General features: G+C 59.5%; 1 protein-coding gene across 2 annotated transcripts; it reads right to left on the reverse strand.

Moving 5' to 3' along the window:
- Positions 1-914: 914 nt before the first annotated feature.
- LOC113449240 (unconventional myosin-Ie-like) lies at positions 915-15,768 on the reverse strand. Of its 2 annotated transcripts, none has more exons than XM_087913967.1 (28): positions 15,505-15,768; positions 11,539-11,676; positions 11,279-11,368; positions 10,983-11,077; positions 10,809-10,896; positions 10,377-10,466; positions 9,817-9,948; positions 9,456-9,590; positions 9,089-9,221; positions 8,677-8,873; positions 8,297-8,377; positions 7,716-7,802; positions 7,320-7,406; positions 6,735-6,902; positions 6,552-6,637; positions 6,233-6,314; positions 5,873-5,979; positions 5,572-5,670; positions 5,249-5,393; positions 4,988-5,102; positions 4,340-4,509; positions 3,973-4,118; positions 3,600-3,746; positions 3,051-3,208; positions 2,685-2,765; positions 2,205-2,388; positions 1,741-1,922; positions 915-1,582 (listed from the first exon to the last, which is right to left on the reverse strand). In XM_087913967.1, exons 1-28 carry the CDS (start codon positions 15,505-15,507, stop codon positions 1,506-1,508), a joined length of 3,303 nt encoding a protein of 1,100 aa, XP_087770093.1. In that variant the 5' UTR covers positions 15,508-15,768; the 3' UTR covers positions 915-1,505. The 2 variants fall into 2 exon arrangements, with proteins under 2 accessions (XP_087770093.1, XP_087770092.1); XM_087913966.1 differs by lacking the exon at positions 15,505-15,768 and adding an exon at positions 13,168-13,454.
- Between the last annotated feature and the right edge of the window lie 1,084 nt (positions 15,769-16,852).

Here is a 16,852-nt window from a genome sequence, read left to right on the forward strand (position 1 = left end):
GGTTCAAGAGAGGCGCGTTTCTGTGCTTCAGGCCTGCAATCTAGGAAGTGACTCTCCTTGTTTTGGCGTCTTCGGGCGTTTGCTTCCTCTTGGGGAAGGGGCTGTCTCTCTCCCCCCTCTCTCTCTCTCTCTCTCTGTCTCTCTCTCTGTCTCCCTCTCTCTCTCTCTCTCGACTGGTGTTTTATTTTAGTTCCCGGGTTTGGTTTGGTCTATTATTATGATTATTTTTGAGTTGTCACTAATGCAGACTAACGGAAGTGCGTGTCCTTTGAACCATCCGTGTAACATATACTGAAAAAAACAAAACGATTGAAAGCAAAAAGAGGTTGAGTGACTGGTGCTAACTGATTATTTCCCGAAAGAGCAGAGGGACCCTCGGCTGCTTGGTTTAAAAAGGGGGCATGGGGGGCGTGTAAAATTAAGGTTTTGTGATCATTTGCTCAGGGGGTCCATGTTAAACCAGGGCGGCTCCTGAGTGGAGGGAATTGTGCAAAATACCTTTCCTTGGTTTGGGGCGCTCAGCAGCTCTGGCAGGCCAGAGGTCGGTGGTCTTCCGGCCCCCTTGGGGTGGGTTTGGGCCCCCCGCAGCTTTCACTCCCTCGTGGACTCCCCTTGGCACCGTGGCCCCCCCCTTTTCCCCAGGGCCAAACACGGTGCCTTCGCGGCGCACCGTCTGAGCCCCTCGCGGATCCTTTGGCGTGTCAGAGGTCCAGGTTTGGGCCAGTAAATCTCTCGGGCTCAGCCAGCCCGCTTCCTTGATCCTGGTCTGTCAGAGAAACCCCGGTTGACCCTGGAATCCCCCTCCCAGGGAACATGGGGTGGGTGGGGGGGGGGTTGTTTTGGTTTTTTTAGAAAAAGAAAAGGAAAAAAAAACAAACATGCGGCAGCAAATAAAATCCATTTTCAGAAAGGGCCTCAATGTACATAATTTATTTCACTCGTTTTTTTTTTTCCTCTCGTTTTCTCCTGTGCCGCCCGTCAATTTTAGGATTCCTTCCCCAGAGGGGCTTTTCTTTCGGGAGGCTGGATTCACACAGGTTGGCAGCAAGCGGGCAGAGCCCGCAGGCCCTCCCAGCGGGGCCCGTTTGACAACCCAAGGCAGACGTCTGAGGCTTTCCACGCGGGCTGGAAGCTTTTAAAAATTCCTTTTAAAAAGTCCATTATTTTTTTCCCTGTCTTTAAAACATTTGGAGTTCTCTCTTTCCCGGCTACCTATTCCCCCACCCCACCCCCGGCCTTAAAGGTCCACCAGGCTGGCACCTCCTGGTGTGGCTTTTAGGGCAGCAAGAGGGACGTTCGCACCTGCAGTTAAACATTCCTGCCTGGTTTTCTTGGCCGCGTTCAGAGGGCACCAAGAGGCACCAAATTTCTGCAGGCCAGCGAGGCCCCTTTCCGTGCTCTCTTGCGAGTATCGGCTGCCCTCCAGTAGCGTCCCGGTCTCCAGGTCTTTCCCAGCGGGGCAGCCACTGGTGCCATTGCAGGAGAGGGGCAGTGCCAGCCCCTCCTCAGTTCTTCTCCACGTAGTTCCCCGGGAACAACCCTTCCTTGCCACGAATGCGGCCCTCCCACCATCCCGACGGATCTGGAAAGAGGAGGACAGCCTTGCTTAGGACGGACCGGCCTCCTCCTCCGTGGAGACCCCCTGGCCACCCCGAAGCCCCTCCCCATCAGGGCTCCGGTCTCCTTCCAGACCAACCGGCTGTATGGATGCCCTCAGGGTTCCCCCGGGAAAGCCCTCACCTTCCTTGATGATCTCAATGACGTCGTTCGCGTTGAAGCTCAGCTCGTCCGTGTCCTGGGCGTCGTAGGCATACAGAGCCCGGCACCGGGGGAGGCACGGCTGCGGCTTGGGCTTGGGTTTGGGCTTGGCACGGCCGCCTCCTGGGATGGGTTTGGCCTCTTTGCTAAGGTGGCGCCGAAGGCTGGAAAAAAAAAAGAGTTCTCAGCTCTCCCTGGCATTTGGGTGGGCATGGACGCCTCCCGGTTGCCCCGCAGCCGTGCAGAGCCCCGAGTGGCGTGGCCAAGGGCTGTCCCTACCCGCTTGAGTCACGCAAAAAACCTTGAGCAGAGAGAAGCTGTTTTGAGGCAGTAAACCTCAAAATGGGTGGATTTCCAGCTCTCAGGGGGCTCTAGAGTTGGCCAGGTGGAGAAACGCTGCCAGCTGGAGGAGAAGAATAAAAGATAATTCTTATTATTTCGCTTACCCAGCCACCCCTCGGTCAGGGACATCCATGAAGCCCAGGTCAAGCGGTGCAGGGAAGGCTTTTGCACGAGGGCTGGCTCCCTGGCGTGGCAGGCTGGGCTGCTCCATGCTGCCCTGGCGGGTCATGGAGTGACGCTGCTGGAGGGAGAGCCTGGCCCCCCGGCCGTGGCTGCCCCACGCCGACCCTGCAGAGAAGGGGAAAGTCAGCCGCCGGCCTCTGCTCCAAACGCCCAGCAATTCCGCCCAGCCCAATTGGGCGTAAAGAGAGTCTTAAGACGGTCGTTCTGGAGGCGCCTTGGACACCCACCCGTCCGCTGGTCTTGGGGGAGGGCAGCTTTTGGCTCCTGCCACCCGGCTCTTCCTGGGTGCCAGGAGCGCCGTTTAGGGGTCCGTTATATCTCCAAGAGATACGGATTGGGAAATGCTGGCTTAAGGGAGGCCAAGGGTTGAGGGTAGTCTGCAAATCACAGCTCTCTCTCACCTGAGCTGGTCTGGGCATTCCAGCCAAGGGCAGGGCCTCCCGCGGAGTACCGGCTTTTCCTGGTGTCCTTCCGGTTTGGGCCTGGAAATTGTGCAAATCATTCCTGAAAAATCCTGCAAATCATTCCTGAAAAATCCTGCAAATAATCCCTGAAAAATTCTGCAAATCATTCCTGAAAAATCCTGCAAATAATTCTTGAAAAATCCTGCAAATCATTCCTGAAAAATTCTGCAAATAGGTCCCATTTTTTTTTGCAAAACGTGCATCTTTGCACTCCTTGCGCGCTCCGTTGCTGTCTCGCTGGGCTTCCCCACATATGCAGGCTCAAGTGTGTCCCCCGCATCAAATCTCCAGTCCCTGACTTACGGGCATTGCGGGGGAGGCCCGGCCCGATGCTGACCACCAGCACTTTCCCGTTGGTGCGGAGGAGAGCCAGGTCCCCCTGGCAGATCTGGAACTGGATCTGCCGGGATCCAGCCGCTGCCCAGGGCCCCCAGCCGTCTTTCTTCACCTTGAACTCCAGCCTGGGGAAGGGGAAATGTGCAGAGAGAGAGGGAATTGGGGCGGGGGGGGGATGCAGGCAAGGGGCAGGAATAGGGGTGCTGCCCCATTAGCGCTGGGTTCAAATCCTCAGGACTAATACGCAGTTTGCAGCCCCTGCCTCCTGGTATGTATTGACTGGGGATCTCCGGGTGGTGCCCCATCCCTAATTTGGGGGAGGCTGGCCGAAGACGAGCGCTGCCCTCCCATCTCCTTGGAAGTCGTCCAAAGGAGACATTTGCAGCGACGATTCTCATCTCCTTAACCAGGGCTAGAAACGGGGCCTGGAAACCCTCCCTGCCCAGGAGAAGTCTACCCCGGAGTCCCTAAGTGCAGGAAAGGGGTGGGGGGTGGGGGTGGGGGTCTGAGGCCTACTGGTTGCTGAACTTGATGGGCAGCTGCTTCTGGGTCCTTTCTCCGTAGCGCTTGGAGAGCAGGCTCAGCAGCTCCGTCTTGAAGACGGACTCCAGCACCGTGTCGTACTGAGACTCGTGGAGGATGAGGAAATCGTCCTGCAGCGTGCTGGGGGAAGGGGCGGGGGGGGGAAGCCTAGTCAGGAGGAGGGGGGGTCCTCTTTGACACGGCTGCCCCCTCCCCATAAGCACCGGCATCACGGCGGGTGGGGCAGAAGGGGAGGAAACGGGCTCCAGGGTGAAGAATCTGGGACTTTCAAGTGGCGGGGAGTCCCACAGGCTCCCAGGCGCCTCTCTCTGCCCAGGGAAGCCCCTCCCCAATTCTCCCTGCTCACCTAAGGGAGACCGACTGGATCTTCTCCACCTCGAGCTGCCTCTTCAGCACTTCCTTGATGGACCCCTTTTCGGGACCCTGCTTCACTTTCTCCCGCCCGATCAGGTAGAGGAATTTGGGGGTGAGGATCAGGTCCCGCTTGACCGTCTGCGCCAGGACCACAAAAAGAGGGTTCAGCCCCCAGGGAGCCCTTGGGAGTGGGGGGGGGCTCTTCCCCTCCGCCCAACACCTGGGAGGGCAGCTCCCCAAGGCCAAATTCTCCTCAAAGGCAAGAGAAGCCGAGGCGGAGAACCTCCAGCCACAGGCATGGCCTATCTTACGGCCCGTCAAGAAGGGAAGCAGCCGGATCCAGCGGGGCCACGCCTCACCTTGAAGCGCCGGTCGTACTTAGTGACGGTGTCGGCAAAGTCCACCCGCTCCCTGCGGCCCAGGAACCGGCGGAGTTCGGGGTGGTTGTCCAGGCCGATGTAGTCCCCCATGAAGTTGCGGTTCAGGCTGTTGCGACGGCGCTCCTTCTTGTTGAGGACGAGGTTGGAGGCTTTGTGGGGGAAGAAGGGGAAATCGGAGTCAGAACCAGCTGCGGTTGGCATGGGGTAGAAGGCAGGAGTCCCCCTGCACATGCTCAGAGGCCGCCTGGCCCTCTGCTGGAGGAACGGATGGGCTTCTCCGAAGGGCAGGTAAAGGCCGCCCTCCGTTGGCTCGTTTTGGTCACTGCACGCGGGCAGAAAAAAATAACTGGAATGGAATGGAATAAGAAGAGTTGGAAGGGACCTTGGAGGTCTTCTAGTCCAACCCCCTGCTTAGGCAGGAAACCCCAGACCATTTCCAGTCTCTTCTTAGAAACGTCCAGCATTTGCAACTTCTGGAGGCAAGTTGTCCCACTGAACAAATAAAAACACCCAGTTTTGAATTCTCCACCGAAGGAGACGGGGGTTGGGGGCGCTCCCGGAGGGCTCCTGGGCTGCAGCCCAGCCAAAGCACCCCTTGTCTGCCTGCCCCTCCTCTGCCCCCCTCACCTTCGTCTCTCATCTGCATGTTCCTGCGGACAGCCACGTGTTTGCGCCAGGCCTTCTGGATCACCCGGGCGAAGCCGTCGTAGCGCCGTTCCCGCATCTCCTCCAGGAGAAATAGCTGCGGGGGGGGGGAAGCCCGAGGGAGGGGAAGAGTGGGCATTGAGTGCCAGGCATGTGGGCACGGAGGGGGAGGGGGGAGAGTCCCCATTTTCCTCCCCGAGGGGAGGTCTCTGCCTTTTGGCCGCAAAGGCTCCTGGCGCTCACCGATTCGGGGGCTTTGATGAAGACCTTGGTCCGTCCCAGCTGGAACTGGTCGGGGTCCATGTTGACCGACTTCATCAGGTGCACCACGCCCTGCCTCTCGTCGCCATGCCAGCACGGCCACGTCTCGGGCGTCAGGATGGCGTACCTGGGCAGGAGGAGGGGAGGAGGGAGCCCCTCAGGTGCTGGCCTGAAGGCTGGAGGGATCGCCAAGCTGGGCGCCACGGACCGAGCCTTCCTCGGAGGAGCCCCACCTCCAGCAGGTGGGCTGAAAAAGCATGGGGGGGGGGCTGGGGGGATTAGGAGGGCCAGAAAGCGTCTCTCACCTCTGGAGGAACTTCTGGAAGACTCGCCGATAAGCGTAGCCGGCCCGGCGCACCCGGATATTCTCTTGCAGCCCCAGATATTCCACCTGGTGCTTCACCCTGCGGAGGGGGCAGAAATGGAGGGTCTTGGAGGCCCCCGTCTGTCCCTTTGCTGCTATGGACCCCCGGCACAAATTGGGGGTCCCTGACGGAGGGCTGGGGGGGGGGAGGCCGCTCGGTCTAAATGGGCGATTCCTCAACTTATCCAGTTGTGCGGATTTCAGCTCCCAGAATTCCCCAGCCAACATGGCCGCTGCCTTACCGGCTCTCCTCCCAATCTCGGGACTTCTTGGTTTCGTTGGGCTTGATGCATCGGATGTAATGAGGGCTACACTTCATCAGGGTGCTGACCAGGCTGTTGGCTTGTTTCTTTGGAGAGAAGGGAGGGAGGAAGAGAAGGAGGGAAGGAGAAAAAGAAAAATAAGAAAATAAAAATATACTGGATGCTGTTACCATCACCACCACCATCATCATCATATTTACAAACAGATTCCCCCACAGCCGAGGGGAGTGTGTGTGTGTGTGTGTGTGTGTGCCTTTCTTCCCATCGGCTTGTCCTGCAGTCCCCAAAGCCCCCCTCCCTTCCCTGCCCCACCTGGGCGAGCCTCCCACCTGCACTTACCTTGATCTTGCTGCCGGCCGTGGTGGGGCGGCCCTTCTTCTCCGTGCTGAGGCTCTCGGGGAAGAGGTCCCGGATGAAGGGGCTGGAGGAGAAGCGGAGAGCTTCAGTCCCCCGGGGGGGGGAGCCCCTCCTTTGGGCTCTCACCTCCAAGGGTCCCCCTGGCTCCTTTTTACACACACACACACACACACGTCGAGGAAAGCAGCTCCTCAGAGGGAGGTTTAGGAAAACGGGCCGGGGGGGAGGGAGGAGGGGAGGCATTCCAGGGTCTTCGGGCTGGTGTAGCCCCCTCCCCACCAAGACCCCCAGCGGCCCTCACATCTCACTGCTCTGCATCAGCTCCACCAGATCCGGGAAGAGCACGTCCCGGTTGCGTTCGCAGAAGCCTTCCACCTCATAGGACACCTGCAGAACCAGAAAGGGGGCCTTTGGGTTCCAGCTGGCCCTTGGGGAGCGGCCGGAGTCCTTGGGGGCTGGGTTTGGAGGTCCCTGGGGCCCCCACCTTGCCAGCGTAGTGGTGGATGATGAAGCCCTTGTTCCAGCTGTTGAAATGGGGGTGCGTGCCCAGCGCCGACTGGAGCTTCTGCAGCAAGGTGTGGTCGGCCCCCTCGCCTTTGGCGTGCATGGTGGCGCAGACGTCGTCCAGGATGCTCATGAGCCCTGGGGGGTTCTGGGAAGGACGAGAAAAGCCGGACCAAACCGAGAAAGCAGTCAAGAATTCTGCCTCCCCTCCCCCAAGCCCAGTCTCAGTCCGACACTTGGCCCAACCGCAGCACAGCCGAACCCTCCTTCCCCTTGTTGTATTTATTGATCACATTTCTATGCTACCCGTTGCACGTCCTTCCTTCTTCCTGCAAAACCAGGCCCGGGTTTTTCCGCAAATCCAGAACTGCCCCGTTTGCATTGCAGCGTTAAAGCAACGTCATATTTTTCCTTTACTCCAAAAATTATAAATAAATAAAAATAAAAGAGAACGGTTCTTCCTCCCGGCGCCTTGCAAGGAATGTAGCAAAGCTCAGAGGAGCAAAGTTTGGGGCCCTTTCTCGAAATAAATAAGGTCTACTTTACAAGGAGGGTTTTTGCTTACCACTTTATTCTCAATCAGGTCACACACGACTTTGTTGTTGAAATAATCGATGGGGCTCCACCGGATGCCCTCTTGGACGTATTCTTCCTGCAGAGAGAAAGAGGCCGGGAGAACGAGTCAAAACTGGGAGAAACGGGCACAAAAGTTTGACACGAATTAAACGCTCCCTTGAGCCCAATCTGACTCAGCCGCTGGTCATTCTTTCCCACTGAAAAATTCTCACTGTGTATTATGGAACGGATTTATGCGGCCGCTCAACTCCCACGCTCCGGCCCTGTCCAAGCTTCGGAGTTTTGCCCCAAAGGCGTGATTTTTTAAAAATGCAAAAATGGAAAAAGGTTCTCCATTTGCAAAAACCAAAAACCAAAAAACCAAAAACCCCAAGAGGCTCATCACCTGCTCAGCCTTCAGGGTCAACTCGATGAAAATCTGCTGGAGTTTTTCGTTCACAAAATTGATGCAGAATTGCTCAAAGCCGTTTTTCTGGCAGGAGAGAAGCGGAAAGTCAGGCCGGCCGTGCCAGGTGCAATGCAGGCGAATCGCTCAGCTTCGCAGCCCGGTCTGGGGCTCCCCAAAATCCAGCCCCCCCCCCCAAAATATGTGCAATGGCGCAAAATGCTGGCATCGCACCCTTGGGCAATTCCTTCGAGGCAGTTTGGCGCTGGGCACCAACAGTGGTGAAATCATGAACTTATCGAGCTCCGGTGGGGAGATTTCCTTCCAAAGAGGCTTTTGTTCCCTCTGCTGAAACAGAAGGGGGGGGAACGCCCCCCCTCCCCCGTCCTTTTCCCACGCACCACGGATCTTTTTCTCCCTTTTTTGGCCCAGCCGGGCTGCTTTGCCACCGGTGGCAGCCATGGGATCAATGAGGTTAATTTCCCCTCGACTCCAACTGACGGTTTGTGCCAGGGGAGAGGCTGGCATGGAAGGAGGCCTCTTGTTCACCTGGCGGGGAGCGTTTGGGGCTGCAGGTTTACCTGGAAGATTTCAAAGCCGTAAATGTCCAGGACACCAATACTGTATTCCTGGTGCTGCTTTTCCATTGCTTTGTTGACAGCCTGGGAAGCGGAGAAGGAGAGAAAGCAGGCAGAGGGGAAGAGAGAAGGAAGAAAGAGGAGAGAGAGAAGGAAGAAAGAAGGAAGGGTGAGTCATGCGGAGTTTCCCTGTCTGAGCCACCAAAGCAGTTTGTGTTTCTTTTTATTTATGCTTCCCATTTCCCTCCGTGGACTCTTTCGGTGGCGCCTGAGCCCTTCCTGGCTGGCTCTTGAGATCCGCCCCATTGCAACACCCCCCATCCAAACCCTCCACCTGGCTGTGGAGGAAGCCCCACTCAGGGCGAGTCCGGCCGGCCACTCACGTCCACCAGGAAGTCGAAGAGGCGAGCGTAGAGCACTTTGGACAGAGCATCGCGGCTGAAGTTGGCCTGTTCCACGTTGAGGGTGACGTCGATGACCTCCTGCCGGCCGCCCCACTTGCTGTCCATCTTGCGGCTGGTCAGCTTCTCCCGGAGGCGCTGCTGGTCGATGGCCAGGAGGTAGGAGGGGAAGGCCAGGACTGCGGAGAAGGGCGGAGGGGCAAGCAGCTCAACTGGCGGCTGCTTCTTCCCTTTGGAGATTCCCTGGTTTCCTCCACCAGCCCAGAAGGCAAGGCCCCTCGGTCCCTCGGCCCTCGTGCAGGGACCGTGGCCCCCTGCCCTGACAGCAGCCCCTGAGTGAGTGGGACCCTCCCCAAACGCCCCCCAGGTCTCAGCTGAAGCAGCCCAGACTCACAATCCTCGCTCTCCACCACGGCGTAGTTGCCCAACTCCCGGAAGGTGATGTTGCCAAGGTGCAGGATGCCAGCCACGATCTGGAGCACCAGCGCCTGCTCTTCCTCTGAGAGGCCAATCACCTCCATGGCTGTCTGGAGGAGGAGGAGGAAGAAGAGGAGGAGGAAGAAGAAAAGGAGGGAGAGGAGGAAGGAGAGGAGAAGAAGAAGATATCAGCTATGGGCAAACAATTCCATTGATCCATGGCCAGGGATCATGGGGGACGTAGTCCAGGATGGCTGACCCCCACCCCCTCTCACCATGGGTGCATTTACTCAAAAGTTGGGGGTGAAAGAGAGAAGGAGCTCCCTTGGGGCCCGCATCCCTACCAACGTCTCCTGAAATTCCTGCCGGTCATTCATGTCGTCCACCTTATAGGCCGCCGACTGATTGAGGTAGTAGTAGTAATCCGGGCTGGTGATCCCCAAATTCTCCCGCTGCTCCGGACTGGCTCCCTCCAGCAGCTGCGTTCACCCAACGGGGGCCGAAGAGTCCGGGTCAAAACGCCGCATTGGGATCGTGCAAGGAAAGGCAAAAACGTTGCTCTCTTGCTCTGCAGCAGGCTGCCCAGGGGCGACAGCCGTGGGCGAGGGTGGGGGATGATGGGGTTGGGAGTCAGACTCACACAGAGGGTCCGGGTGGGGGGAGGGGTCTGCCGGGCGCAAGGACTTTCCTCGGCCGCTCACCCACCTGGTAATAGATGTGGAAGTTTCTCTCCCCGGAATTCTGGCTGACCACGCGGGATTTCTCCAGCAGGAAGTTGTAGATTTTGCCCCCGTCCGGCTCTCCCCCGCGGCTGAACTGGATCTCAAAATATTTCCCCTGGGGGGGTGGGCAAAATGGGGTGTGGGGTGTGTGTGTGTGTCATCCATGGTCCCTTCTGCCCCGTCCCCTCAGTTCCTCCCTGCTCCCTTTCTGGGCCACACCCGTAATTCTCCGTGCACCTGCCTAAATACTGTGGTGATGGGCTTAGAATCAACGACCCTGAAATTGTCACCAGAGTCCACTCACTCATCCAAACTGCTCAGGGTCAGGCCTGGATGACACACCACCAGGAGATCCCAGGGAAGCATTTCAGATTGGAAAGACAGAAAAACGCCTTAAGACGAAGCTTCAACTTGGATGTGGCTTCCAAGAACAGCACGTAGCAACAGGACGTAGGAACGGGGTGCAAGTTGCACACCCCCTGGATAGAGATTCGGGACCTGCCAGCCCCCCCCTCCCCAGCCCTCCCCCCCCCCAGCACTCACAAATCGACTGGAATTGTTGTTCCGCACCGTCTTTGCGTTCCCAAAGGCCTCCAGGAGAGGGTTAGATTTTAGGATAATGTCTTTTACATGCTGAAATGAAAGAGGTTCTGTTTTTCATGCTTATTTTTATCCCGCCTTTATTGCTTTTTTATAAATAACCGCAGGCAGCAACGTATGCCCTCAAACTCTCTCCTCCGCCTCTTTTCCTCCCAACAACAGCCCTGTGGAGTGGACCTGCCCAAGGACACCCGGCTGGCTTTCACGCCCAAGGTGGCACTAGAACTCCCAGCCTCCCAGTTTCCAGCCTGAGCCTCCACGTGACCAAAACGGGCACCTTCCTACGGGACCTTCTGCCCATCGCCAGCCCACCACAACCTGGACTGAGAGGGGGCAACGGGGGGGCGTGATCTCATGTCAGGACAAGCCGCTCACCTGAACACTGGGCCCCCCGCCAGACACCTTGGAGATGTAGCCCATGATGTATTTGGCCGCCACCGTCTTGCCAGCTCCGCTCTCCCCGCTAGGAGGGAAAGAATCGGGGGGATCAGGCCTGGAATGAGCTTTCCACAGACCCCCCACCGCCCCCAGGGAAGCCCCCAGCCTCACCTGATGATGACACACTGGTTCTCCCCGTCGATCAACATGTTGCGGTACATCTGGTCCGCCAGAGCGTAGATGTGCGGAGGGTTTTCGTACTGGGCCTGTGCGGGAGGGACACAACACGTACAGGGGGGCCCTGAGCACCTCGGCACTTGCCGGGGGTGACTAGAGGCCATCTAGTCCAGCTGGATCAAACTGGAACCTTCGCGGCTCGGGGGTGGCGGGGGCATCATCCCAGGGACCACATGGGTGCAAAGCGGGGCTTCTCACCCCCACTCACCCCCCCCCGCACACGCACTCACCGCCCCCTGGTACATGTCGATCTCTCGGTCGGTGAAGTAGGGCAGTTGCTTGAAGGGGTTGACCGAAATCAGGACTGGCCCAATGTACGTCTTTCCGTTTCCAAGTTAAGGGGCGGCACGGAAAAAAAGGGGGGGGGCTCCCGGTTGAATGCCTGCCTCGCCCTGCCCCCACCGCCCCCTCCCCCTCAGGCTTCCCGCCAGAGGCAGACTGCCCTTATGCAGGGAGGCTCTATCCGCCCGCCAGCACGTCCTCTGGATACGAAAATGTAGTCGTCCAGGAACCTCTTCCGCAGGTTCTCCACGATGGCGTCTTCCTGGATCTTGGGCAGCAGAACCATGTCGTCCACCCCACTGTGCTTCACGTTCTGCATCTGCCAGTGGTAGCGCCCTTTGCTGCCCTGGGAGGCGAGGGGGAGGAGGAGGAGGGGTTGAGGTGGGCTTCTCCCCCCCCCCTTTGGAACAGGGCTGGACGTCACTTTGAGCGCCCAGGAAAGGAACGAAGGCCCCATGGCAAAAAAACACGAGGCCAGAAGGGCCCATGCTGCACAGCCCAGCCCGTCACGACTGCTTTCAGAATGTGGTGGGGGCACGAAGGGGCCACGGACTCCATGCCCACGGCTAATTCTTTTAGCTCCAGGTGGGGCTGTGGGTAGCCACCAGCCACGGAAAGGCTTCCAAACTTCCAAGCAAGGCTTCGCAAACCTTAATCCGCGTTTGGGAATAAACGACAGCCTCGCAGCCCACCAAACAAAAAAGACCCCCAACAACAACAAGGACTTTAAAAAGCCCAGAAAAGCACCTTCTTTTGCCAACTGTGAGAGAAAGAAAAGCCTTCCAGGAAATTGTTGGGTTTGAACTGAGAAACTGGCTAAAAATACTAGCCCTTCATTAGCACCGCCGGGCCGGATCAAGAGGGTTTGGCTGAGCCGGCTGGACAGGCGAGAGAGAGAGAGAGAGAGAGGGGAGGAGGGAGGGAGGGAGGGAGGGAGGGGGTGGCCGGGTGGGCAGCACAGTCAAACTTTGCAAAGCTGGCCCTCTCCGCCGTTTTGTGGTGGGGTTTGTGCCTGGGGGGGGCGAGGTGTGTTTGCCCCATTACACCCCCACCTCCTTCTCTCCTGCACCCTAAAACCTGGGTGGCCTTTGGGGGCAGATAGCCGCGCCCCCCCCATCACCGCCCGTCTTGGTCTTGCAAACTTTCCCCCAAACTGGTTGCTAAGGTTTCTTCCCAGCCAAGCCGGGAAGACAATGCCAGCTAGGAGTTGCCAAGCGACCGGCGGAGGAGAAGCTGGACGGGCGGGCGGTTCGACCGGCCAATTGACTCTTGGGTGCCCAGAGTGGAGAGCAGCCTCTGGCCGAGAGAGACGGAGAGTGAGGGGGCACCACCCCTGATGCTTCACCATAAGCTTGGGACACGAGTTCAAATGCCCCCACTCCGGAATCGAGGAGGCGGGGGTGTGTGCAGCCTCTGTGAAGGCCCCTCGGGAGAAAACGCTTGAATCGAGCGTAGATTGAATCACAGTGAAAGACAAATTTAATGGCATCGTTTCCCCTCTCGGTCGCCTTGAAGACGCACCCCACCTGGGGCGCCCTCTGAGGTTTCGTTCACACAGCGCACCTAGCAAGGAATTGGGCTGTGTGTCCAGGCACACGACCTACTCATTGGGGGCTCTTCCCGGTCAGCCCCACTTTGTGCCAATGCAGGAACCCAGGATGGATACGACCAGCCGAGCCAAGGAGCTGAAGGGGGTCAACCGGTTGGGTGAAGGCAGCCTGGGGGTCTGCCAAAGCCCCAATCGCCGGTTAGAGATAAGCAGGCGTGGTGAAGTTTCCGCCTTCTCTCTTTCCTTAAAAATCCCGAGTTTCTTGGCTCCAGGCTGGGGATGACTTACCTGGGCCTTTGCGTCACCTGGGCGGAGAAACCCTCCTATCATTGGTTGGGAAAACTGGCTCTTCCTTCGTGTGTTTGGGTTGGGTGCCTCTGAGATCCCCTCCGCTTTGGGGAGGGGTGGGACTGAGACGTAGGAGACCCCAGGCACCTTATCTCTCTCCCCTCCCCCCCCCCAAAAAAACTCCTGCCAAACCAGTAGCATCGGCAGCCCCACCCCCGCCGCCCCCGGGGGAGTTTGCCAGGTGAACTCGCTTTCCAACCCTGGTTGCAGGAAAGAGTTGGGCACCTCCTCCAAATTCCAGCCCAGGGAAAGGAATGTGAAGCGTATTTGCCGTGCTAACAAGACTCCACCCTGCGCCAGTGTGCAGCTATCCCGGAGGGGCCAAGAGCCCTGCCCGACTTCCGTGCCCCACGCGGGAAGGGGAGGCTGCCCCTTTGCCTCCCCAACAACTCTCTGGCCAGGTAGACTGCAGGTGCTGATGGGGGAGAAAGGAAGGAAGGAAGGAGACGATGAAAGGAAGGAAAGGAAGGAAAGGGGGAAGGAGGAGGAGGAGGAGGAGCACCCAGGTGGGGTGCTACTAAGGACACCGCCTGCCCCTTCCCACCAGGTGGGAACCGTCTCCTGACAGCCTCGCCCTTCTGAATCAGCCCAGGCAGCTTCTGCCAGCGTCCCAACGGGAGGCCCTGCGGAGCCCAGGAAGGGAGGCTGTGAGTCAGCCGTGGGCAGGCAGGCATTCCAGGCCAGCTCCCTCTCATGCCAGGCCCCGTATAATTTGGCCCCACCTGGCTGGACGGGGGCCGTGGTGTCACCTTCCACGCAGGCGCCCAGCGGCGTCAACCTCCCTCCTGGCCAGCGGTTAAACATTAGCCAAGCAGCCAGCGGGAAGAGGTTTGGCTTCCGAGGACAGGACCCCCCCACAACACCCCACCCGGGGCTGCCAGGCCAAGTTTTCCCTTCCCTGGAGAGCCTGCTCCCTTTTAGACTACAGCTCCCATCACCCACTTCCGCCAAGCAGAAAAATTCAAATCTTTTGGGAATGATGTATTTTTAAGAAAAGAGTGACAAGGCAGGTGAGATGATCGGAAAAAGAATCAGAACTTGAAAGCCCCCCTCTCGCTGCACTGGGTCTAATAATACAGGAAAGCACTCTGCACATGCTTGCGGTCACTGTTGCTTACTTGCCCCGATTCCAGAATTGACTGAAAGGAAGGGCTTCTCTCCTGTCCTCCCCCACCCCCCCAGGGCCAATTCCCTTCCCTACAACCTTTGCTCCCTTTCCCTTGAATGATAAAACCGGAATATCCGAGCGGAGGTTCAGGCCTGCGGGGCGGAAAGGAGGCCTCGGATCCAAGATGGAAGCTGAGCGGCCGATCCAGAAGTTTGGGACTGCCAATCCCATCAGCCTCGGCCAGCACAATCGGGCGGGCCAAGGCCCAGGGGAACGTGGTCCCAAATATTTGACGTTTGAAAGAGCCGGTTGACCTGCTCTACAAGTTGTGGCGATATAACTTTCTTCCCTGCAACCAGTCCTCTCGGGGTGTGTTTGTGTGTCTGTGCGATGCAGCCCCGCCAATTTCAACTTGGGGCTATCCTGAAAACCGCCCCTCCTGGCTGGGTTTGTGCAGCCATGTGGGTCCCCCTCCTCCCTGGCTCTGCTTGGCTTGCCGGAGGGAGCAGAAAGGCAGAGAGGCTCTTTGCAAAGCCCCCCTCCGCCTGGCGACCCCCGTCAGCCCCCCCATCCCATCTCTGCGCCCTTAAAACCCAAAGTCCGCGGGGCTCTTTACTCTCCCACGGAGTCCCGACAGAACCGGGCCACTGAAAGGAGCAGCTCCCACGCCAAACGGCTGACAGGCAGGAAGGTTTTCCCGGGACGGAGGCCGAGCGAGCCTTCGGACGGGATTCTGGTCCTGAGCGGGGGTGGTGGGGGTGGGCTGGATGGCCTCGGGGGTCCCTTTGAGCACTAGAAGGCGCCGGCCCAAAGACAGCGGGTGGGGTGGGGTGGGGTGGGGGCAGCGGAGCGATCTTCGTCTAATCCTTTGATAAGAATTGGATCCGAATAAAGAGACTTTTCCTGCTCCGGCCAAGCAGGAAGCGAAGCGAAGCCCCGGCCGGGGCCGATCCGGCGATGCGCTGCCCCTCCGCCAGAGACCCCCAGCCAGCCGCGCAACTCGGCAGCGGGGCAGCCCGGATCCAGCGGCCGCGGGTCTCTCCTCCCCCCGGGCGGGAAAGAAAAAGAGGGGGGGGCTGAAGGGGGCGACCCCCCCAGGAAGAGGAGGAGGGGGGGTCCCCGAAGCCCCCCGGCTTCCACCCCGGCCCGTCCGGCGGGCCAAGACTCACCATGGTGCCCGGTGGCTGCGCTCCTCGGCCGCAGCCCGGCTTCCTCGGCGCGGCTTCGCAGGTGGAGGCCGGGGCCGCTCAGGGGGCCCGCATCGCCCCCGCCGGGACCCTCGGCGCTCGGGAGGGCGGGGAGTGGGGCCGAGGGGCTGCCCCGCCGCCGCAGCAGCAGCAGCAGACAAAGCGCGGCCGGGCTCGGCTCCCCCGACGCGGCCGGACAGGCTCCGACAGGTAACCGGCGCTCGGAGCGGCTGGAGTTTCGGCTGGGGCGGGCGGGCGGGGGAGGGGGGGGAGGGCCGGGCGGGCGCCCCCTGGCGGAGAGGGACGCCACGCGCGGGAAGCCCGCCCCCTGCCGGAGCAGAGGGGAAGCGGCTTCCCCCGCAGACCGAGGTTCCTTCCCGGCGGCGGTGCCGGTTTCCCGCCAGAGGACACGGGGACGGCCCTTCCGACGGACGCTCTGCACGCGACTGGAAGGGCGACACCTGGCCGATCGGGGAAAGGGAGGTGGGGGCACCTGGCTTCTAACGGGGGTCCAGCCTGAGAGCAGCCCCCCCCGCCCATCCCGACAGGGGGCTTCACCCCCACCCACCCCCTTGACTTGGAAATTGGGGGCTTCGATGGGCCCAAGAGGAGCTCTGCCCCGCAGCCCCTTCCCCTCTTCCGCAGGGCCTTAACGGGGAGGGGGGGGGTGCCCCGTTGCTTTGCCACTCCCCAAAAGGGCCTTTGAGGGGGTCTCACCCAGGAAGGAGCCGGCGCCCGTCCAGAGGCCTTGGGGGGTCTCCAAGCAGCTACTTCTCCCCCAGGACCCGCTGAGACCTTGGCTGGACAGGGGCGCCCCAAGGAGAGGGCAGAGGGGGGCTGGGGGGCTTTTGCCAGTGGGGAGGGGGGATCCACACAAGTGGGGGGAAGAAGGCAGCCACGGGATTTTCTGCCGATACCACAGAAGACGTCCCACCTTCTCCCGAAATGTGTGGGAGGAAGAGACCCCCCCCCAGCTGGATTTGGGGGAACCCTGCCGGACACTTTCCCCCCCCCAAAAAAAAATATTTCTCTGCCTGGTCTCCCACCCAGGGCCTTGCAACTGTCTGCACCGCCTCCTCCTGGGGCGAGGGGAGTTGCAATCCCATCTGAGGGGGCAGAGACTGCGAGGGGCTGTTTCCTTCCTAAAGGAGGAAATGGGGGTTTTCTAAGTGTTTTACCCAAACTTTTCTAGGTCTTTTACTCTTGCAAAAAAACACAACACAGCCCCACCCCTTTCTTTAAAGGATTCCCGGGGACCCCCCCGCTGCTTCTTCCCCCTTGTGTGTGCAAGTGTGGGGTTGTCTTTGTGTGGGGGGCGGGGAGCCCAGAG

This window comes from Pseudonaja textilis, chromosome 16 (assembly GCF_049901715.1).
Source record: "Pseudonaja textilis isolate UNSWEBS1 chromosome 16, rPseTex1.2, whole genome shotgun sequence".
NCBI classification, from domain to species: domain Eukaryota; kingdom Metazoa; phylum Chordata; class Lepidosauria; order Squamata; family Elapidae; genus Pseudonaja; species Pseudonaja textilis.

Bases quoted from the DNA above. Each gene is read 5' to 3' on its own strand.
- LOC113449240 (XM_087913966.1), bottom strand. From the start codon at position 13,368: ATGCTACTGGTTTGGCAGGAGTTTTTTTGGGGGGGGGGAGGGGAGAGA. The intron at 6,638-6,734 runs GTGGGGGCCCCA...CTGGTTCTGCAG, and splicing joins TCCACCACTACGCTGGCAAG to GTGTCCTATGAGGTGGAAGG. The intron at 5,394-5,571 runs GTGAGAGACGCT...CCTCCTGCCCAG, and splicing joins TTCCAGAAGTTCCTCCAGAG to GTACGCCATCCTGACGCCCG.